This window comes from Tinamus guttatus, unplaced genomic scaffold (genome assembly GCF_059628265.1).
Source record: "Tinamus guttatus ecotype Peru unplaced genomic scaffold, ASM5962826v1 Tinamus_guttatus_pri_ptg000109l, whole genome shotgun sequence".
In the NCBI taxonomy this organism is placed as follows: domain Eukaryota; kingdom Metazoa; phylum Chordata; class Aves; order Tinamiformes; family Tinamidae; genus Tinamus; species Tinamus guttatus.
The window spans coordinates 577,719-602,492 of NW_028288643.1; the positions used below are offsets into that span (position 1 = coordinate 577,719).

The window sequence follows — 24,774 nt, forward strand, 5'->3', positions numbered from 1 at the left end:
TTGCTTCTTTCCAAAGCACCAAGGGTTAAAATCAAAGCAAAAGGCCTTTCAGAAGTGAAGGGGTTAAATAAATTATTCACTACTTCAAAAAAACCCTGCAGTGGCAAAATAAACAAGAAATCATTTGGAAATGCTCTCCCAGTAGGATGAAGATTAACAAACTACCACAGCAAAAGCCCTAGAGCAAACTTCAGTTCCTAGGAAATACGCAGCAAATGGGGAAAAAAAAAGGCGTTATAAGATTACTCAAATTGTCAATAAACATGAACATGGAGCACTCCTACCCAATCAGACACAAATCACGTTCCTAAAACTCTAGAAACTCCTCATATGCCAGTAATCTATCATCATATTTTTAAAAACTTCCTTAAAACTGGAACTCAGAGGAGTCTTTTTTTTTTTTTTTTAAATCATCTTCAGGCTATGAAAAAATTGGCAAAGTGACTCGATGAGACATTTAAAATTTTTCTCATTTGAATTGCCTCAGTCTCCAAAGTGGTTTAACAGTAAATAAAAGTGGTATGCAGTATCTATCTGCCTTCTCTCTGAAAAGCTCAGTGTTAAAATGCTATGATGGGAAGAAAAGCCCGTCTTCAACCCACTCACGAAATCCTTGAGATATGCAAACTATATTAAATATTCAACTATATGTAAACACAATTTAAACTTGTTTATGTTCAGGATGTTCCTTCCTCACTACTTGAGACAAGGAACCTATGTGTACTTAGCATAAAACTGGCTGGTCCACCAGATCAGAGCTATTGAATTGCCAGTCAGCACAAGTTTAGTTTAGCACATGTGGTCTCCTATTCTAGAAGTCTGCTGCTGGGGATACAGGAAAAAGGCTTAGGCCAAAAGCAGATGCAAATCTGTGAAGGATTAGGTTTCATTAATTTCCTTCTTCACAAGACTGTTTCATTTTCCAAGGGGGCATTTTTTTTCCTCAGTTTCTAGAGGAGATACTATTGAACTTGATGTATGACTTTTTAATTGCTTTAAAAGCATGCAAAACCAGTTGTAATATTAACAAGACAATTAGAAAGATAAAGCCATAGGAGCATGTCATGTGACTGAGTTAAAAGGACTAGAGTGACTGTGACTTGAACAATTATACTATATTTTAACTGTAAAAACCCCTGCTCTCAACTGGAAAAGAACACTTAAAGAATTTTTCAAGAGCAGAGTCAATCATAATGCCCAAAAGGAAGGCTAGACCTTTGCTTATGTCTACATAGACATACCATTAAGTGATTAAGCTCTGGCTTTTTCTTCGCACAAAATAAGCATTGCAAACGTATTTGTTAAACCCATGTAGATGACCTGTAATATTCTGCTTTTAACAGTGCAGTTCCCCTCTAGCACATTGTATCTGTGCTGTAGATTTCTGCCATATCTGCTAAGGATATTTTAAAACTAGAAATGAACAAGTACATACAGAGTATTTTAAAATTAATAAATCCTTAGGGGGGGAAATAGACTTGTTGCATACTTACAGGAAGGTTTCTATTCGCTTGAAATAGTTGCATTCGGAAGTCATTTCACTCACGGCTAGTTCTGGTCCTGGGAGGATGGAGGGAAAGGAAGGGCAATATCATTTACAAGCACTTTCATTCACTACTTATGACAAACAGAAGTCATCACTCTATAACAATAATATTTAATAAAAAGTAGGATGCAACAACAGAATTTAATTTTGTGTGTGTACCCATGCTATTCTAAAGGACTGAAGCCTAAAAGTCAGTGTGATCTCTGCTGGAGTAATCACTTAATGATTTACTTTTATTTTTAGAAGCTTTTTGTTTCTTCTTTTTTTTTTGTCAATTCACTTTAATTTTGCAGGTAGTATAAAATCAAGTTTTTTCAAGCAAGCAAATAAAATAGGAAAGACAAACTAGTACATATACTTCCTTCAGACCCCTGTTCACATAAGACTTTCTGTGAGGCCGTAATGGAAATAAAATTGACATGAGGTGATGATTAAAGAGTGTTGAAAATAATGTGCAGTCTAGGAGGTAAAAACCTCAGAATAGGAACAAATAATCCACTGTCAGTCTGGAAATAAGCTCACTTGTTGCATTAACAGCACTAGTGTTATTTAATAATTTGCACAAATTGGTAAACAATCTGATGGTTGTATCTGAGGGATGCATGCAAATAGGTTAGACTATGGTATAGTCACATTCAGTGAAAGGACTATACACAATATATTGACTTGCAAAGGAGTTGTTTGAATTTGAAAAAAAAAAATACAAATCTAACTGAACCTGCAACTGCTTAAACCAGCTTATTAAACTGCATTGAGCTGTCTACCTACATTCTGAGAGAAGACTATAAAAGACAAAAACTTCTGTGATTTCTAATAAATTTAGATAAATGAGGAGGAGATTTGGTGAATCAGCTATGTTAAAGGCAACATTGCACATTATAAGAAGTGAGCTGAATTACCCATATCTATTACTGGTTTCTAAAGTAACTGTAGTCATTGAGACTAAACACCTGGGAAGTTCAGCGAAAACATATGTTAGGTTTGTAATTTAGAAATTAGAAAAAAAATAAATGGAATAGAAAACATTGCAAAAAAAATCTATAATGGCAATATGTGATTTAACAGTGGCAGCAGATGTCATAAAGATTATAACCAGACCTGAAGGAAGAGGCATTCTCTAAACAATTAATGAATTTGCATAACTTTTAACTCAAAGTTGGAAGCACTGTTTTTCTTTTTCCTCTTTTTCTTTTTCTTTACCTTTTTCTTTGTATTTTTCTTTTCATTTTTCTTTTTCTTTTTTCACACCAAAAGAAATAAAGGAGAAATTCCATCAAAATTAATGCTAAGTAGAAACATCTTAAACAAAAAGGAATTTCTGCTTCTTCCTGGCCTAGACTATATGTGCAAATTTATATGTATATATATATTTATATATATAAAACTTTTCCTTACATAACGGCAAGAACAGGGTTCCTAGACTTTGTTTTCTTTTTTGGCCAAAGAAACCTCGCTGTGTTATTGGAGAAACTTCTCTTTATTAATCCACGTGCAGTAGGCTTATCACATCTGCAACCCTAAAGTTGGAATAGTGAAATAAGGATTTGTGGAGTTTAGCCTATGCAAACCTGAGAAGATGGTGGTGGTTACTGTTACCTTGAAGACAAGGGAATGGAAGGAAGACAGCCATTCACACGGCGCTTTCCCCTTGAGGTGAAAGTTTTCACTGTAGAAAAAGCAGAGGTTAGCAAGTGTAAAGGTTTACATTTCCATTTGTTTGTTTGTTTGTTGATTTTCCTAAATATTTTAAACATATGCGATAAGCACTGTAAAAGCATTTGTTGCAGGTGTCCTCTGTCTGTGTCAGGGTGCTTCTTTCTCTATGGGCCCCAATTTGTAAGACATAAAACCACCTATTGCCTGCTGTGGCCAAAGTCTAGTGAGACACTCATCAGTTCATAGAATTGTGAAAAAATGCACAAATGCACTAAATATTTATATACTGGCTTGTAACAGATATAGGAAGTAGGCAGGTGTTTTTTCTCACATTTAATACACTGGAAATCAGGCTGAAAAGTAAGAAAACAATAATATTCCTTTCCTTTGTTCTTCTAATGTATATATGTTTGTTTGCTTCCTTGCTTGCTTACTCTTTTCTAAAAAGACCAATAAAAAACACAGCTTTTTGTACTGCAGCATGCAGTTTAGGGTGCAGCTTACTTTAAGGTCAAACAGCAGCTCAGTGTTAAATGGTAGATCGCATTAAGAATCTACAAAGCAGCAGTATTATCTGTTTTGCTGAATGGTTTGAAGACATGGACTAGTGACGACATATATGACTTCTAGACAAATGTCATCTGCACCATCTGTGGACCATATTGTGTATCAGATGGTAGGATAAAATTTGCAGTAAGAAAGTTTCAGAGCAGAGCTATGTTCCAGGGATTGTAGCCATGATCATCACAGAACATCTGCACTGGGCTGGTCACACGTCTCGAATAGAAGAGACCAGCATCCTGAGGCAGTTGGTGTGCTGTGGACTAGAAGGAGCATGTAGTCAGGACAAACAGATGAAACACTTCAAGGATATACTGAAATAAACTTCAAACAAGTTTAAAAAAATGCTTATGGCTAAGAACTATTGAAAGCAGATAGGTGGGACTGGTGTACAGCAGTTCAAGTTGAAGAAATTCAATTGAACCTACATTTGCTAGCAGGAGTATGCATGGTCTTGCTTACCTGCTGTTAGGGATCAAGATCTCCTGTTCAGAGGTCATTATTGTTCGCTTCTAGACTAAGCATTTGATTTCCTTACAGAATGGTAGAGACAGAGCTTCTGGTGGAGTCAGAATACAAACCTGAACCTGGAGACCAAGATTTTTGCAGGTAATCCTGCTCATCTGAGAAATATGCCTATAGTAAAGCAAGGAGATAGCAATGAAAAATATCAGCAGCTTCAGCTGCTGGAGATATATGACTATATACACTGTATATGGCAAGTGAGGAAGGATACTCCACTTTCCATATCCCACCAGTTTTTTTTTTTTTTTTAATCTCCTGTAATCCATGAGAGACATTACCATTAGTCCCAAAGGACAATGCAGGAAGAACAATTTAGTAAATTTCAGAGAATATAATTCAGGATGTAATTGCAGACAAACTTTTGTGCAAAAGCACCCAGCAGGCATTGCCTGTCTTTTAAGTTGATGGGACACTCAATCTTAAATGCCTGCACTAACAGCAGTTGAAACAACAGAAGTTAAGTGCTTAAGTGTACTTTTCAAAGACTAACTTTAGGTAACAAGACTAGTATCAAGGGATATTTTTAAATAAATAGTCCAATTAATGAAGCAATTAAAAATGCAAAAAATATATTTTGTTTTATAAATGATAATAGAAAAGGCTCAATTAACTTCAATGGATTTGATATCAGGCTTTCAATTTCTCTGAATTTCTGGAATAAAATATATTTTTATGTATACTTTTAACTACTTTCCAGATTTACAATAAACCCCCTAAATCTAGCAAGTGAAATAAAGTGTTTCTGTGTCATGTTAATAATATTCAAGTCAAATTAGCCAGTACAGTGATTAATGTATTGTGTCTTTTTACTATATGCAATGATTTTACTTACTAGCTTTGAAATTTTCCCTGTGAAATGCATTATCAAAAGTTTATTAACTTATAGGCAAATCATCATTCCCATCCATGACTAAACAAAAAAAAAAAAAAAAAAAAGGAAAAAAAAAAGAAAAAAAAAAAAAAGGAAAAACTCTATCTTACTTTTCACTGGTGGCCACCGACAGAACTAGAGAAAACAGCCAGAAACTGAAGCATCAAAAGTTCCACAGGAACTTAAGGAAAAAAATCTTAACAGTGAGGGTGACAGAGCACTGGAACAGGCTGCCCAGAGAGGTTGTGGAGTCTCCTTCTCTGGAGATCTTCCAAACCCGCTTGGACGCAGCCCTGTGCCACGTGCTCTAGGTGACCCTGCGTGTGCAGGGGAGTTGGACTAGATGACCTCTAGAGGTCCCTTCCAACCTTAAGCATTCTATGATTCTATGATTCTATGATTTGACCACTAATAGGTGACCCATTTGACCAGAAGTTGATATCATGGAGGATTACAGACGACCAAGTGCTTATCCTCACATACTCAAAATACACATCTATACTATTATATATTCTATATCAGAAGGCATCTTCAGTCAGACATCCAGAGTTAAAAAATATCAATACTGCATCTCTTACAACTGCAATTCATCCATCTTGCAGATATCACAATCAATATCCTACTTCTAGATGCATTCACAATATAGTGTCACTGGGCATATGCCCATTATTTTAGTTTTGCCTAAACCAAGAGTATACCAGTCAAGACCATTCCAAATGCAATCTCTGTGGAGAAAATCATCTTCTACTGTTAAACGGTCCTGCTATTTTACACATGCTTATTCTGCTATTCAGATATAATAATATTGTAAGAGCCATAAGATGCAGAACATTATTTCTGTGACAACTGGATTTATCACCATAAAGTAGGGGCAAAGTGTATTAGACGGAGGCTCTTTACATATAATGGTAGGTTTTAATGGGAATTCTGTCTGACTCTAGGAGCAGATGGCTGAAATGTTTCCTTAGACAGAACTTCTGTGTGGATCTAAGACCAGACAGGACAAAGTCAGGACTAGGAAATAAGGATGCTGCTGATTGACTAGGGACGGAAGGCAAGGAATAGTTCACAGAGTTTAGAAAAGGGATAATTGAGACTTATTACTGTGTCCATCTCTCTGATTAGAGGTTGAAGCATGCTGCACTCAGGACATTCTTGCCTTCTCAACCTCCTTTGAAGCTCAGTACGTTTGGGTCTACAGTAAAGTCAAAACTGCTTCCGTAAGTAAAAGCTTTTCTGCATATCACCACCTCCTTTCAAAACTTGCAATAGCACTACCATGACAGTACCTGACACTACATCATCTAAATAACATCTTCCAAAACAAGGCTGTATTGCTAGGTCACCCAATAGCACCGCAGGATACTGGAGAAAATCTTCACTTACAACATATACACAGCAGTCCCTTTTTTTTCATGGATCCAACAGACCAGAATTGGACTGCACAATCCTTCTTCTGTGGAGTTATTTTCAGTAAGGCATGAATGAACAAGAATAACATCAGCATCATTAATTGCAAGATCAAATACTTCTTCTCCGGCTTCATGCAGAAGGTCATCATGGAGAAAGCATCTCCAAGAAGACCTTGGCTACAGTAAGCACAATCAAGTATAACAGTTTTCTATTCTCTTTAATCATAGAATCATAGAATCATAGAATGCTTAGGGTTGGAAGGGACCTCTAGAGATCATCTAGTCCAACCCCCCTGCATACGCAGGGACACCTAGAGCACGTGGCACAGGACTGCATCCAAGCGGGTTTTGAAGATCTCCAGAGAAGGAGACTCCACAACCTCTCTGGGCAGCCTGTTCCAGTGCTCTGTCACCCTCACTGTCAAGAAATTTTTCCTTAAGTTCCTATGGAATTTTTGATGTTTCAGTTTCCGGCCATTTCCTCTAGTCCTATCAGTGGCCACCACTGAAAAGAGACCATCACCGTCCTCTGCACTCCCTCCCTTGAGGTATTTATATACACTGATTAGATCCCCTCTCAGCCTTCTCTTCTCCAGGCTGAACAGGCCCAGCTCCCTCAGCCTCTCCTCATAGGGCAGATGTTCCAGGCCCCTGATCATCCTTGTAGCCCTGCACTGGACTCTCTCCAGCAGCTCCACATCCCTCTTGTACTGTGGAGCCCAGAACTGGACACAGTACTCCAGATGCGGCCTCACCAGGGCTGAGCAGAGGGGCAGGATCACCTCCCTAGACCTGCTAGAGATGCTCTTCTTAATGCAGCCCAGGATTCCATTGGCCTTCTTGGCCACGAGGGCACACTGCTGCCTCATGGTCAACTTATCATCCACCATGACACCCAGGTCTTTCTCTGCAGAGCTGCTCTCCACAAGGTCGGTCCCCAGCCTGTACTGGTGTCTGGGGTTATTCCTCCCCAGGTGCAGGACCTTGCACTTGGCCTTGTTGAATTGCATGAGGTTTTTCACCGCCCAGTTGTCCAGTCTGTCCAGGTCCCTCTGGATGGCAGCACAGCCCTCTGGGGTATCGGCTACTCCTCCCAGTTTCGTGTCATCAGCAAACTTGCTGAGGGAGCACTCTGTGCCTTCATCCAGGTCATTGATGAATAAATTGAACAGGACTGGACCAAGGACTGACCCCTGGGGGACCCCACTAGCCACAGGCCTCCAACTAGACTCTGCACCGCTGATCACCACTCTCTGGGCCCTGCCATCCAGCCAGTTCCTAATCCATCTCACTGTCCACTCATCTATCCCACACTTCCGGAGCTTGCCCAGGAGGATGTTGTGAGGGACGGTGTCAAAAGCCTTGGTGAAGTCGAGATAGACGATATCCACCGCTCTCCCCTCGTCTATCCAGCCGGTCATTTCATCATAGAAGGCTATCAGGTTAGTCAGGCAAGATTTCCCCTTGGTGAATCCATGCTGACTACTCTTGAGCACCTTCTTGTCCTCCATGTGCTTGGAGACAACGGCCAGCATGAGCCATTCCATCACTTTTCCGGGGACGGAGGTGAGGCTGACTGGCCTGTAGTTGCCTGGGTCCTCCTTCTTGCCTTTTTTGAAGACTGGCGTGACATTGGCCTTCTTCCAGTCTTCCGGCACCTCCCCCGTTCTCTAGGATCTTTCAAAGATGATGGAGAGCGGCTTAGCTATGGCATCTGCCAGCTCACGCAGCACTCTGGGGTGCATCCCATCAGGGCCCATGGATTTGTGGGTATCGAGGTTCCTTAGGTGCTCTCTGACCCAATCTTCCTCTACCCAGGGCAAGTCTTCCTCTCCACCAGCTTCTTCTCTTGTCTCTAGGGCCTGGGGCTCTAAAGGGCTGCCCTTGGTAAACACAGAAGCAAAGAAGGCATTGAACAACTCTGCTTTTTCTGTGTTATTTGTAACCAAGGTGCCCATCCCATCCTCCAGCGGACCCACGTTTTCCCTGATCTTCCTTTTGCTGTTAATGTATTTGGAGAATTTTTTTTTGTTATTTTTAACGTCCCTTGCCAGCTTGCCTTCCAGACGTGCCTTAGCTTTCCTTGTCGCATCTCTGCACTCCCTGACTACGTTCCTGTATTTCTCCCAGGGGGCCTGTCCTTTTTTCCACATTCTGTATACCGCTGCCTTCTGCTTGAGCATTGCCACAAGCTCCCGGCTCATCCACGCGGGTCGCCTGCCCCCTCTGCCTGCCTTCCTACACACAGGGATGCACTGCTGCTGGGCGTGGAGGAAGTGCCGCTTGAAAACTAACCAGCTCTCTTGGGCCCCCCTTCCTTCTAGAGCACTAGCCCATGGGATTCTACCGAGGAGGTCTCTGAAGAGGCTAAAGTTGGCCCTCCTGAAGTCCATCGTCGCAAGGCTACTTACAGCCCTGCCTCCTCCTCGTTGAATCCTGAACTCCACCAACTCATGGTCACTGCAGCCGAGTCTACCCCCCACCTTAACATCTCCTACTAGGCCCTCCCTATTTGATAGCACAAGGTCCAGTAGCCCACCTCTCCTCGTCGGCTCCTCCACAACCTGCGTCAAAAAGTTATCGTCGACGCTCTGCCTCTTTCTATTTTTTTTTTTTCCAGACAATTAGACTCATCTTTTTCAATCCTGTCATCTTGCTCCCTTCAGGAATCTTCAGACTTGGAGAAAGTATATTTCTGCACAGTTATCCACAAGTGTACACTCTTGTACCCCTTGTATCCTTGTTATCTACAAGTGACACCCTTATAAAGTAGGCTTTTCCCCTTAAAGGTAATACCTGCACTGGCATAAAACTATAGTATCTACTTGAGGCAGATCAGTGCCATCCTTGGAGAATATTTTGTGCAAAGCTTGGAACTCATACACAATATGGTGTCTCTCAGGCTCTAACAGGAGCAGCCACTTGAGCAAGAGGCAAAGGTTCAGAGAGAAGGAAGTCCTGTGGGATCAGGAGGACTGTGATTTACTAAGCTGCATCACTCATCCTGTATATCTTAAGGTGAAAAAGAAATGAATTGTTTTGTGATGATGATTTCTCCCAAGATTTCTAAAGGTCAGTACACCACAGTAGCAGAACTGGACTCCTCAGTGACAGTGGGAGTGTAGGCAGGTTCCTTTCGTACAGTTGTGCTGCTGCTCGGGGATGGGTGAGAAGTCAGAGGAAGGGTCCTCCCAGAGGTAGCACACAGCCACCTACACACTGCAATCACCCGTAATATGTAAGAGCTCATTTATAACAAGTAGCCTGTTGCATGCTTTCTGTCTTTGGACTAATATAACACAGTATCTTTAGGCAACGCTAGGGAAAGTTATAGCTGGTACTTGCTTCTCATATGATCTATATTTCTTCCTAGACAGGGCTGAAAATCAAGTGAGGAGCTGTGTATAGCACAGCAAATTCCTAGGCAGTGTGGAAGGCATTTCTCCTAGAAAGGATAGAAAAATGCTGCAGTAGGAGTTGTGAAGCATATATCTCCTCTTGCAAGCTGAACAATATTTAAGCTAATACTCTGCCTGTCATTCCAGGAACTGACACTCTAGCCCTGTAGATCTACTCCAATATCATCAACTGAGAGTAGTCTGTAAGGACAGCTGCTGAACTGCTCTCCTTTTCTTCTACAGGGATGGGGGATCGCAGGCCATCTGATTCAAATTGAGTCTTTTTTTCTACAAGAAATTTTTAGTGCCTGGCCAATTATTTTAGCTGAGTATCCCATGAACATGCAACCCTCCAGTTTACAAAGGATACAAAGGATAAAAAGGACAACATTGTCTGGAAAGAAAATACATGGAGAAGAAAACTATGCTCTGTAGCATGTGCCTTTTTTTCTTTCTTTTTTTTTTTTTTTCCTTCATGAAGGCTTTCATTCAGCAGTGGCAGGACTCTGATCCTTTTACACTACTTCAGGTCATTCCAGAAGGTCACAGCCACTCTTAGGATCAGTATGGGCTTCCAGTCCACTCCGCTTGTCCTGTGATTACAGGCTAGCATGAAAGAGCTATTGCTATCAGAGCCGTAATCTCTATAATGTGCAGGATCTATTCTTCCATTCCTCTTTCCCCTGAGTAATTCTGATCTTTGCTTAGAGGTCCTACAATACTGATTACCACAGCCAATGCTACACAATCCTCCACCACACTTTTTCTTTAGAATGAACAAGCTGCAGGATCCCACTATCAGGAATTCACTTGTTTCAATACTGTACTTGGTGTTGTGCTTTCTACAAGTCCATTGTCCCTTCCTCTAAGAAATGCCATAATACAAGGCCTTTGTATTATGAAAGGAAAAATAACCCTTAAAAATGGGAGCAGTTTAATGCTTATCTGGCTCCACTTCCTTACCACTGTATCTATCTGATGGTGCTTGAGCAACATGAGACAGTTCTTAACTAGCCAGCAGTGTAGATCTTGTTTCCACAAAACTGTACTGTCAATTGCTCATGCCCACTGCTTATAGTCACTGCGCTAGTCTCATCTTCCTTTCTTCCTTAACTTGTGTCCTTACACTACCAGGTAGTGACAGGGATATTACCTCCAGCACAAATACTTAGATAAGTTAGACAAGTTTGGCTGGTACTTTGATAGGAAACTTATCTAAATCTGTTTTCTAAATCTTTTCTTTTGAGGGTTTGAAGAGGAGGAGAGACAGAAGCAGCAGGGCAAGGTTAGAAACACCTGCCTACAATGTGATTTCAAAGCACAGAGTATTGCAGAGTACTTGTAGAGTATTGCAGTTTGTTCGCAAGAGATGTGTGAGGAAGCTATGAAAATGTGCAGCAGGGTTTTGCAACCTAAGTAAAGCTCTGCTTTACTTAGGCATTAAAGGAGATGAGGGAGGTGAATTTTTAGTTTTAGCATCCATGGAATGAGGTAGCATTGATCTACAGTTGGGTGCTGTCTGGTGTATCCACAGCTACACACTATAACTGAGGCTGAAAGTCTGACACTTTCCATGTTAAGATCATTGTTCCACTTTACTTCTCCATGTAAAGTAATTGTTCATTACACAGCAGGAATACGTGGGGGCATATGAGTTTAAGGATTTTATCATGTCTTTGATTGACATATCCTTTCATTCTTATTTGCATGTAACAACCAGTGACATGAAAATTGCTGCTTGAGCTAATCTATCTCCCACTGAAATCAAAGGGAGTTTTTAATGCAGGGACCTTTGCAGGATCAAGTCACCTTAAAGAAAAAAAAATGTAGCTTTAGAAAATATTAGAAATTCTTCTCCAGACAGAATTGCAAAATATTTATTTTTGACAAACTGCCAGCTCCACAACATCATGATCTGATCAGCTTCTGCCTATCTCTCTCTTTCTCACACACACATACACACACAGGTGGTAAATGCAAGAGAAGGGCAATAATTTCAGAACAGCCTCTCTGTGCCCAGGGTCCATTGTCATGTTTATTGTAGAGCAATCACAATGTCATAAACATTCAAAATACAAAAAAAAACACTGCTGCAAATGGCAGCTTTAAACACTCAATAGATTCAGCAACCAGCTAGTCCATAGTGAAGCCAGCCAGACTATCGCAAATTAGTCAGAAAATAATATTTTGATAGCTGTGCATCCTGAAAAAATGCAAGTTCACTCTCTTTTGTTTCGCTTGCGTCATTTATTTTTTTTTCATTTTTCTTTTGGTTGGTGTTTGACTGACTTATTAATTCAAATGCTCAAAAGCATCAATGGGTTTTAAATAGAATTTCTGTAATTTTGGAAATATACAGACTGAAACCTAATTAAATCGGTAGTATCCCTTTTGAAATCACCCATGCCTACTCCCAATGCTAATGTAGTTGAGTTGGTAATTATGCAATTGTTCAGGACCAAAGAATTACAGAGTCTGTGACTGCAAGCTTATTATAAACAGTAATCACGCATTTGATATTCTAAAAATGCAGAAAAACTCAATTTCTTTGTACTTGCCATACAAAAACATATATTAACTGAATGCATATTTGTGTAGAATTATTGCATGTAAGTTTATTGAGTATAGCCTTCACTACAGTAACTGTATATATATATATATATATATATATATATATATATATACACACACACACACACTATATATATATATAGTAGGGCATCCAAAGAAAACACAGTATTAGCAATATACTTTGCTGTAGTTACATGTTTTGCAAAGAAATAAAAATGTTTTTGTGCTTGTGTGTGTGTGTTTTGTTTCTGTTTTTACCACAGGGTGAACATATTATCTTCAATTTCTCTTTCACCATTGCTCTGCCTATGGATTTTCAGGTTTTCGATATTTGTGATTAGACATGGTAAAGTATCCAGACACAGCTGTTAGCTGTGGAGGTTGGAATAGTTTCTGCACTCTGATTCCCCATAAAGCAGGGTACCAGCTTGTCTAAACTTGGGAATAAAAGTTTTCTCTCTGGAAATCTTCAGAGCTACCTATAGCATTGACTGCCAAAGACCTGCACGAGTTTGCATTTACCTCACATCCATGCACCCAGAAACTCCCCAAGTTTCAAAAGGCTTTCAGGATGAGGCATAACTGCTTGTGATTTTGTTCGGTGTGCCTCATAAAGAAGGTAACAAAGGTATGGTGCTGCATTTTGGTCAGCATGAGTAAGTATGTAGTTCTGGCTGAATGAATAGACTGTTGCACATTTTGCTTTCATAACTTGGTACAGGTTTCCTGTGTGAATAAAACCATTTTATTTATGTGGATGTCTCCTTTTTTGTTTTGGTCTTGGAGGCTTAGTACCACACGGTGGGCAGTAATTATGCATGATCTTTATCTATAATGTAGAAGCAAATTCCTATTGAAGACAGTTTAAGTGTCTTAGGAGTACTAGATAATGCACTAAAAGCATAGGCCTACACCATTCATTCCTTGTGGTAAATAATACTCCTGAAACAAACCACTAAAAAAAACACATAAACCATAAACAGGATTCAGGCTGTCTTCCCTCTCCCCAAAGAAAAGAAAATATAAAATTGTTCATTATAAAAATTATAAAGTATTTACCCATAAGCCTGAAAAAACCTCTTTAAAGAATTTCTTTAAGCACAATAAGGTTATACTGTTTGTTAAACAGTGACTTGCAATAGAAAAAATAATAAATATTGCTATTAATAGAACATTGGATTTTTGCTTATATACAACTTTTTTAAATCGTTCATTGAATTAATTTAAGTATTGGATGAAAACATGAATATCTGCACAACCCAGTATTTCTGCATGATATTGCGAATGAAAATAAATAAATTGATCTCTTTATGACATTAAGGCTTTATTCTCCACACCTTTATCCTTTTTTGGGATAGAACATTTTATTAGAGGTGTATTCCTTTTTGTGTTTGTGATTTTTTTTTAGTGTATTCCTTACTTATTTGGGCCTATGAGTTATTTGAAAACTATCTGTATCAAAAGCTTTTTAAAACAATTTGGTATTGAGCACTAGTCAAACTCAGTGGTAGTCACCTAGATTATATGATATTGTCTCTATCTACATATGATAGGCAGAACATGTCTCAAAAGAAAAAGAAAAAAGATTTCTCAGAAAGAATGGAAAGAATACCCAATAGAAGAAACTCAGCAGAAGAATGGTAGAGGCTTACCACAAATTAGAGTTCACCTTTTTTATGACAAAATAGTATTAAATGTAGCTATGTGCTGTGTGGACAAGGACCTATTAAGAGAGAAGGGTTCTCTTTTCAGTGTTGCAGTGTCAGTTATGAAGACACATTTTAAAAGGGCTTTTATATTCATTTTCCTCATCAAATTCAAACTCACTTTTAAGGCTTCTCTTGTAGTTTACTTATTTCCTAACACAGGCTGCTTGCTGCTCTCTGCTTTCCCCACCATGTTCTTCTTCACTCTCTGCTATTGTCCACTATGAAAGGACTGAGGTTGACAGACTTCTATTTCAGACTTCTATGACAGCACATCAAAAATGTCTAGATAGATCTCACCTTCACTTCCTAGCTGGAAAGTAATAAATAATAAAAAAAGTGCCTCTCTTCATCTTAGGAAGTGGTACAGCAAAAGAAGACAGCAACAGTTTTAGCTTAGTGTTGAAATCTTTGAGGAGTACAGGTGGGTTCTCAATCAATGTGAGAAAATACAAATTGTAGGAGGGAGCCTTAGGAAGTGGCGGGTGGAAATACGGCCATCTGGCATCCCTAAAAAAGAAATGAAAGGATGTGAAAGAATTGTCCAATCTGATAAGCACTAGGAACTTGCAACTGTTGCATGATCAGCCGATGATTTTAGGGCACTGCAGTACTTACCTCTCCAGAAAATATCCAAGGGCAGGGAGAAGTGGAATAAAAAGAAATATGATAAATTGTACTGAGTGAAAAGAAGGCAGAAGATGAGTTTCTTTGAAAGAAATACACATTTAAATGTTAGTGAAATCATGGCCTTTAGAGGTAAACAAGAAAATTCCTGTTGACTTTGATGTAATTCAGAATCATCAAAAACAGTTCTCAGGTTTATCAACGAGAAGTGTTTGAGCTCCTCAAAGAGAGAAGCATTCTAGCTAATCATCTGTTCAATATGAAGATCGAATTTGATGGTGAAACATGAAAAAGTAGTGTCTAGCATACCACATATCTGAATCAGCATCTGTTAAATCAGCTTTCTAAATATTATCTGATTACTGAGCCTTTCCCCACCCCATTTGAAGCTTAACATATCTTTTCTTAAGAAATGAAGAAAGTATGTTCACTTGTGATAGCTACAGTAAGCGAACCCAAATTATTGTATTTATTTTACAGGTGATTCAAAGTACAGGTCTCATCCTAATTTCATTAGTGAATAAGGGCAAACAATCACTTAAAAGCCATTGGGGCATTCAGAGTTACATGAAGAAATGTTAGCTCAGCTTTCCTTTAAAGAAAGGAAACATAGACTTTTGGTCTATCTACAAGGCAGTAGTAAACACATAAATAGACACATTCTTAAAACTCAGATCACTAATAAATATTGTTATAGGCATATATTTAGACAAGAAAAAAAAAAGTTATAATTCCTGTACAGTACTTACCCATTTTAACATTATCACATGGTTGTACAAACAGGATTATAACAAGCAAAAGAAAGCACTTTATTGAATGAATAAATAATCAAAAGCATTGGTGAGGTTAGTCTTAAGAATATGCTGCTTCATACAATTTAAAGTACATCAAACAACAAAATTCATATTCCCAAAATTCCATTAAATAATACTGAGTAATTATGTGATACATAATATTTAAGTATATATATATAATATATATATATATATAATCATTTCATTATGATAATTACGATATCTATTTACATACCATGCAATTTTAGACTGTGCTGCAATATCTAGGCACAACAGGTTGATTTAAAAATGTCTGTGGTGGAAAAAAAAAGGAATATTTAAAGTGAGAGACATTACTTTCCTTCAGTTCTTTCTTGTCATAATATACAATGAGAAATTGAGATCCTTTCTGGTAATTAAGGACATACTTTTACTAGTGGACAGATAGGTAGCAGTATTAGCTTACAGCTGTAGGTAGAGCCATGAGGTGTTGCATTTAAAGAAAGCATTCATGCTTCAAAACTTAACATATGGCATGCATGTCTGTGATATTCTTCTCACTGTGGACCCAGTCCTGTGAAATGCTGAGCTTCTCCCTCAAAAGGATGATTTTTGTCATGTTTTACGGAAATTAAGGGCACTCAATGCCTCATAAGAGTAGGACAGTATTTTGCAGTATGAGGACATGTATCAGCACATAAATTCTATTAGTCCCTGGTGAAGTGATGTATCTATATTGAAAAAAGAATGAGTTTCTAATTTTGTCTTTAGTAGCATTAATTACAGTTTATAAATAAACTATATTGTGTTTAAAAATCCGAATATTACAAATTTGCTTCTTCTCAAGCATTTGTTGGTCCACTGGTTACTAAAGGATTATTTATTCTTGTTACTAATTACGGACCATTCTTGATCATTGCCTTGTAACAGGTTCAATGAAGTCTGAAGGACCAAAATCTGGTCCTTTATGTTATGATCTTGCTATGCTTAGCTAATTGCAAACAAAGAATAAAGTGGTCTGTCACAAGAAGTATAATTTATAATATAAGCAGCAGTATTATATAGGGCATTACATTTCAGGGGAAATAAATGGGAAGAATAAATCAATCCACTCAAGCAAAAGACTATAAAAAAGGATATCTGCTGATTTCACAATTAGGCATCTATCAATGAGAGTCTTTCTGGGAGAAGAGGAAAAGTCAGAGATAGTTTTGATTATGGGATAATTACATATGATGGATGTGTACACCTAGATGATCAGAAGCCAAAGTTAATAAAATGAATATTAAAATTCATTTAGGGCCTAACTGGTCATGATACATTGAATTGATTTACCCAGGATGATATTGTGTCATGTTGTACATTGAATAAAAGTAGTGCAGTGTTCTGTAATTGGTTTCCTATTTCAAGTTTTTCATCACTGTAAAAGGACTGCAAGCATATCGATTAAAAAAGTTGAGATATTGGAATAACAACAAAAAAATTCTTCCAAAGAAGTGTATTAAAGAGAAAATATTAAAAAATAATTGAGCGAGTTTAAAGGCTCAGTTACTTTCATTGTCTGTATTTGTGAATGTGAGCATAGGTGTCTGTACAGAACTCCCACAGCTTGTTTTACATTATGGCAAAGACACCTGTTGTAAAAAAATAATTTGTTTTAGCAGCTGAATCACCAAAGTATTTTGTGGTTGTAGGGAATCAGTCTTATCACGGGTTACTTGTTCTTCTATCCAAATTGCATATGGTATCACTGCAGTGCTCTCATGCCAGTAGGAATACTTTTGTAACCTGCATCTGAGGTTTTAGAGCCTACAGCCTGAGGCCTATTAGACCCTACCCTTCATGCTTTTTGTCATGTCATGTGCCATATGACATGACCTATTGCCATGTCCCATGATTTTAACCATGTCCATATCTATCTTTATCTTATCAGAGCCTCTCTTTCTTCAAAACATCCGAAGATTAAAATTCTGTTCACTGTCCATGATCCTTTTTTTTTTTTTCCCTTTTCTTTACATCAGCTATATAAACCTTTATTGCTCCTTTGGTTTCCTCTAGTACAGATCTATTTCCTGCCCTTACATTGTTCGTATACTTAGAGCTTCCTTTCTCCATTAGACTTCAGTCAACTCTATTTTCAGGTCCTTATTATTCCCTCTCATCAAGATTCCTATTAATAACTTGCAAGAAGTTAATTGTCACACTGGATGAATAATATCAGTATCATTTTCTTTCTACACAATTGTTAACATGAATGTATATTTTCGCATTCTCCTTGACACTGCTCCATACACCTCCTTGTCTACCTCCAAATGGTTCCTTGGGAAAGAGGTTCCGATTTTTCCACCTTCAGTAGGTGTTCAGCATAGCATAGGATTAAACAGAACTATACAGCTACATCTATACATGCTTTCAATATTTTGTTTGGGCAAAGGACCGTCATCAGTGAGATGTTACACTGTTAGCAATCCTTTCAAATATGTACATTAAAATATTGCATCCAGTCTTGCTAGCTGAAGAAAATAAGACAGAACTGGCATGAGAGAGACATCCATGTCTATCTACTCTAGATTACCAACATCTGTAAGTAATGCTTAGCTTCATGTCATGTAAACCTAATGAATGCAAATAATCACCAAGGTTCAGATTACTTCTCATTTTCTGAAGTGCATTTTTTTTAAAATCCTTTTTGACATGTCTTTGGATTCCTGTCAGATTTTATTCTTTTTTGTTTTGTTCTGTTTCGTTTTGCTTGTTTATTCTTTTTTCTTTTGTGTGTTTTTGACACAGCAGTACTAGTATTACTGACTGAGCCAATCAAATAGCTCTAAATGAATGAGGTACTTACTGAATATATACTCAGGGCTAAATCTTGATTTGACTGAAACCTCCACAAAATACTGCTTTGACAAATACTGCTTTGACTTTAATGGGATGAATATCTAGTCCTCAGTTGTACAGGGTGCAGCCATTCTTTCCTTTCCTTTCCTTTCCTTTTTTTTTTTTTTTTTTTAATTTATTGCAGTAAATATTTTAAATTGGGTAAGGCCTTAAGAGTATAAAATTACACAGAAGTCTTTTTGCAAAATGGAGTGAGAAAAATGTTCACTTGCCAAAAATTCAAATCATATTGGTTCTTGTTCTTTTTGCACAGGTTGATGGCAGCACAAAGTACTGAAGTAGAGAATAGAATATGCTCTTTCTATAGTAATAGCCACATCATTATGAATTCTTATTTATAAAGAAATAAGTTTCTGCTCCTGAAGTTTCAAATACACTCTATTTAAAAAGGCACTTATAATTAAAAAAAGAGGTGCTACTATTTGAGTTCACAAATTATTATTTCTTTTTTTTTTAATGCAGAATTCTGTGAAATTCTGTTTTGAATCTCAGCATTTATTGCTACTTCTTTTTCAAAATTTCTGGGCTTTATTTTATTTTGTCTTATTTTCTTATTGTGCTGCAACAAAAGCAGGCATATAACTTTCTTATAAGCAAACATGTACCATGCTTTAATATGAATACAGTTCATTCTACTCTGTACAAAAGGACTAAGGTGGTAAATGGTGACTTTTCTATAAGCTAGCACTGCACTATTATGAAGATTCATGTAAAGTGCTTACTATTTTTGTTTTAAGTATGCCTAACAAACCTGCACCAGATTTGTGTCACCTTTGTGCTAGGTAAGTAGCACTTATTTCAAAGGACTGCTTTTGAATAAACTCCTTACTATAAGAATGACAGAATATGGCCCTCAGGATTTATCAATTGTATATTCCATTCTTAAACATATCTATGTGAACCAAATGGACCATGATATGCTTGAAAAAAATAACTGGAAATTCAGAATGAAACAAGCAAACAAACAAACCAACAACAACAGAAAGAGAGAAATTAATAGGAATAAAGTCCCTTAGGCAGCTGCCCAAGAACTAACACAACACAATCAGGAATTCAGAACATTTATTGCAAGAGCTGAATAACTAAATAACGTTGAACTGGCAAAGCAGTAACAAGGATAACTGGTTAGATATTTATTCTGTCAAAGTCATCAAACACCCCTCACAAACTGACATAAGTACTGCAATAAGCAATGCACCCCTAACCCATTTTATGCCTTTTATATTGTGGAGGAAAAATAAAAATAAAAGTGAGCTGCTATATACAAAGGAATTTAAAAAAAAAAAAAAAGAGAGAAAAAAAAAAGAAGCCTTGTTTTTTTGGTAAGAACAAAATCACCTTCAGATTAAATAACTTCGTTATTTTAAAACTGATGTTTCACTGTGGCATAAGATAATTTTTGCTCTTTTTTTCTGTAAGGATTTTTTTTGCATGCTATCTATTTGTGTAAATTATCTGTCATGCCTTAACAAAAACCATCTAAGAATGTCTGGATTTGGATTTGCTTTACGTGCAACTTAGGTCTTACAAACATTAGGAGTCACCTTGCTGGTTTGACTGAGGTGACATGATACTGGTACCTGCCAGGCATTGACCAACTATGATAACAAACAGTTAAACAGCAATAATTAGAGATTTAACCCTTTAGCTCCCCCAACTAGCCTACCAGGAGAATGCTCTGTTACATCATGAAGGCACAACACATTAAATATTTTGTGGCTATGGTCTAAAAACACTTGTGTTACTACAACATTAACGCAGATGAAGATCAACACAAATGCTGCTGTTTCAGCAATACAAGCTGTCTTAGGTATAGACACACACTTGCCCAACTGGGAAAAAAAAAAAAAAAAGGAAGATCTTTGTATTTCTTTCTGTAGAATTTCCTCCTCTATTCCACTTGGGATCAATGTTAGCTGAAACTCATTAATCGGAGACAGCAGCTAACTTGATTCCAGATAAAGTGTTCCCTCTCACCCACTGCTATCACTACAAGATTAAACATTCTTTTTTTTTCGCAGTTTCCCTGCTCTATGTAACAGAATGGAAGTTAAAACAAAGTTGCTAAAGTTTCAAGCCCTTAGACAAGTCCCTTCATTGCTTTAATATTTGACGAAGGGGGAAAAAAAAAAAAAAAAAAAAAAAAAAAAAGGTCTACCTCAACATCAGCATCATTTACTACTACATAGAAAGGTCCTTCCTTCCTTCCTTCCTTCCTTCCTTCCTTCCTTCCTTCCTTCCTTCCTTCCTTCCTTCCTTCCTTCCTTCCTTCCTTCCTTCCTTCCTTCCTTCCTTCCTTCCTTCCTTCCTTCCTTCCTTCCTTCCTTCCTTCCTTCCTTCCTTCCTTCCTTCCTTCCTTCCTTCCTTCCCTTCCTTCCCTTCCTTCCCTTCCTTCCCTTCCTTCCCTTCCTTCCCTTCCTTCCCTTCCTTCCCTTCTTTCTACCAACATTCCCTCCCATCCCATCACCCACTCTTTCCTTTATAATAGAAGTGTTTTGAGTTCCTTGGAACATTGTGTGTCAGACAGACTACTAACACAGAAACACTATCACTGAAAATAAAACAACAGGAAGCAAATGAAAGAAAGGAAAAAGCAACTGTGAAACACATAAATATGCTACAGTATCTTTTCAAGTGAGCATAAATACACAAAATTTGTAAGTAATAATTGTTTCTATTTACAAGTATTTGAACACTGATTGACTTACAAGTGTCCACTAACATTGTTAATAGCACAGTAGGTTTAATATTTGTAGTTTCGGTTGCTTTGTTTGCAATATGATGTCAAGTATAACAGTCCCAGCATAGATCAATGACAAGAAAAGCACAATTTTCTAACTGCATATGCTTTCCAATCATTGTAATCCTCTGAACTTTCTTGCTCTCTCACTCTCCAAATGCATCTTCTATTGTTCATAGCAGCAGTCCAGGGTCAAAAAACAAGGAAACAAAGAAAGGATATTCGCAAACTGGAGAGATTTCTGCAGAGTTTAACCATGTCTATTTAATGAAACCACATCACTAGTAGAAACACTCTTTCATGTTGCAGGACATCATACTTTCCACGGCGCTAACATAAGGATATGCATATCTCTGCTAGGTGAAGCATAGTTCTAGAGGTCTACCCAGTACATAAAGCTCTGACACACATACAGTATTAGCAAGTCTAAGTAGGCTAAAGTCACTGGTCCAAAGTAACCATTTCTTATAGCTGATGCTCCTTTGGACTCTCAACAGCTCCTGAGGCGTGTTTATAAGACTTCAAGTTGGCCAAAGGAATATCAGTCATGTGATTGCCAGTGTTGAAATGGCCCTCACTGGAACCGTACTGCTTTCGATCACTGAACTGGTTTCTGTTGCTATCTTCTTTCCAGGTTCTTGTCAATGTGTGTCCATTAACTAGTTTGTCCTTCTTAACCCATTCTTTCTGAGGTGCAAAGGTGGAGAGAGGAGATTTTGGCTGTTGGTATGGACCCAAGCTGGGAGGCATCCAACAGTTATCTGAGTGACCCAAAACCAGGCATTCTTGAGTACACATCTCTGTAGCTTCAGCTAATCCTCTTGGCCCAAGGGGCCCATCTATACAAGAAGAAGAAGAAGAAGAAAAAAAAAAAAAAAAGAGAGAGAGAGAGAGAAAGAAGAAGGGGGGAGAGAAAAAAAAAATAGTTAGATATTGATAACAAAATTTGCAAATACTTATGTTTGTTAAGACTGAGAAAAGTAATAAAAATGATTCTGTGACAAAATATTGTACTCTCTTTCAAAAAAACCCACTCATGCTAATGGAAAATCCTAGTTGCATTTTCCTTCTGTTAAAGAGTGTCTGCTTTGATGGGCATATAGTGTCCTCTGTGCATATAATCTCTGTATATACACTACCTGAGAACATTCCAAAATATTCAAACATAACGTTATCACTTCAGGTGATTTCAACTATCAATTAGTTGAAATCTTTTTTTTTTTTTAATTACTACAAAAATATAGCTAGGTAGATAAAAAATTTCAGAGGAAGTAAGCACACTCTTGCACATACTGAATAAGAGGTATGTACGGTCTGGGCCTATTCTAATCTGTTTTATTCTTACCTTACGCTCATAGAACCTTGGTGAACTACCAACATCCTCCAATATGAGAAGTATTCATACTAGCTGATAATGTATTTGCACAAATGAATTCTCTAAATATAGGTTTCTTCTATTTTATAAATTCTGAATAGTGTAAAATGACCCAATGAGTAGGACAGAAGTTAATTTCTGCTGGATTTAGCATGAACTTCATAAAACACTTCAGAGTACTGCAACAGGAAACAGTAAAAACTTTAATTCTTCCAGCCATTATCACATATCTCAAAACTGGCATACCACTATAAAGATAAAACAGTAAACAAACAAACAAATAAATAAATAAAGGAGGCTTATATAAATCTTGTGCTTGATAAAGAACTATTTTTGTAATCCTTTGTAAACGAGGAATATGAGACCACAGGAGACAAAAATGAAGTCTGCTGATGTACTATGCATATTAAAAATCCACATCATTTTTCACACACTAGTGAGGACATAGCTGGCCAGATGCAGGCATCTTGCAATCAAGTCAGCTCAGCAGACAGGTCTCCAGCAGCACTAAATTCCTCTCAGTCTTACTGTATTTCTAAATGACTGAATTTGACCAGACTGGATTTATTAGAAATGACAAGCCAGCAAAACGGCCGATAAACCATTTTGTGTTTCCTTACTAGATATTTCTCAATATCTGAAACATGTCTTGTGATGATTCTTTCATAAAATTTATTGTGATTTCAAGTGAGAATTCTGGAGGCCTTTTCTTGACTTCAGGGCAAATTAACCGGCTAATGCTGTAGATATTCAAAGAGTTAAGAAGACATTTTTCCTTGATTAAACAACCCAATGACAGGGAGGAAATTATAGATTGATTTTTGAGAAAGACAGTTAGCAGGTAGGCATGAGTAGTGAAGTCATGAAGCACCCAGAAAGTAGTATTAATCAGAAGAAAAATGTCAGTGGAGTGTCAGCAAAAAAAAAGGTATCTTAATAATAATGTAATTGAGACTATAAATGACAACTGAGGACACTTTAGCAAAGATTTCTGTGTTACAATGCTAAAGAATGTTTAATTCTCTTGTACTCCATGAATATTCAATATATTACTGTTAGTAATAGATCTTTTTCTGAATAATGAAATTATCCCAATTAATTTTATGGAAACTACTATTCTTTTTCCCAGTCTTTCTAGTCACCACATGACAACTCAGCTGTATTTCTACAGCTTCAATTTTAATTCACATTTTTATGCATTCTTTGTGAGATCTCTGAGGAGCTCCTTTTTTAAAAAAAATATTCTGAGAATATACAGTAAACTGTTTATGTGACAGAATACAGTAAACTATAATAAAAGTTGTTTCTACAGTTACTATATATGAAAGCATCTTACTGCTGTCATCTCGAACATAAAAAATGTATGGAATCAATGCAACTTTCTATTTAGGTCAATACCATATGAAATAATTAAGCCTAAACCATTAGGAAGAAAAAAAAAGTAACTGTAAAGCAGAAGCTTAGCAAAGATTTCAAGGAGACCCAAGAGCCTTGATTCTAGAATGAGAACTGTGATAATTCCCTGGAAGAGAGATATTCTTTTTCTGTAAAAGCTCTCCTTTGAATCGCCTAGTATGAAGCTATAATCATACTGAGGCAGGTATTTAGTACAAAAAAAAAAAGCAATAGTAAGTAAAGGAAGTACTTCCAGTATATTGTTAACATTTCCAAAGGTTAATCTCTAGGTTAAAAGCTGATTATTTTTTTCTGCTGACAACAGAAATTTAATTTTAATTAGTTTTTTTCCCCCATTTTCAGAGGAAGAAAGTGAGAAGTGGCACAACTATTTCCAACCTGCCTGCTCACACAATACAATACTATCTTGCTGACCAAGGAGAAAAGGTTTGGCAGGGATTAAAACTTTCAATACACAAAGAAAACCCTTCACCACAAAATGACACATTTCAGAAAATACAGTGCATGCACTCTATGATTCCAATTTGCAGTGGAATAAAAGGTTACAGGAGAGCCTTCATTCAGTACTACAGTTCTGAAGAGGATAAGTTACTTTTCTGTTTAGTTAAATAAAATAAATTTCAAGAGATAAGACAGCTATTTCCATTTAAAAATTGAGTGAGTTATAAGCTTTTTTTTTTTTTTTCGTCGTCGTCG

At 37.4% G+C, this 24,774-nt stretch overlaps 1 protein-coding gene across 3 annotated transcripts in view; it reads right to left on the bottom strand.

The window, feature by feature from the left end:
* Window positions 1-21,439: 21,439 nt before the first annotated feature.
* PCDH9 (protocadherin 9) overlaps window positions 21,440-24,774 on the bottom strand; it is a 654,286-nt gene continuing 650,951 nt past the window's right edge. For all 3 annotated transcript variants that reach the window (XM_088520994.1, XM_088520992.1, XM_088520993.1), the window contains one exon: window positions 21,440-22,126. In XM_088520994.1, the coding sequence (XP_088377120.1) occupies window positions 21,753-22,126 (374 nt within the window). In that variant the 3' untranslated portion in view covers window positions 21,440-21,752. The remainder of the gene's footprint in view (window positions 22,127-24,774) is intronic.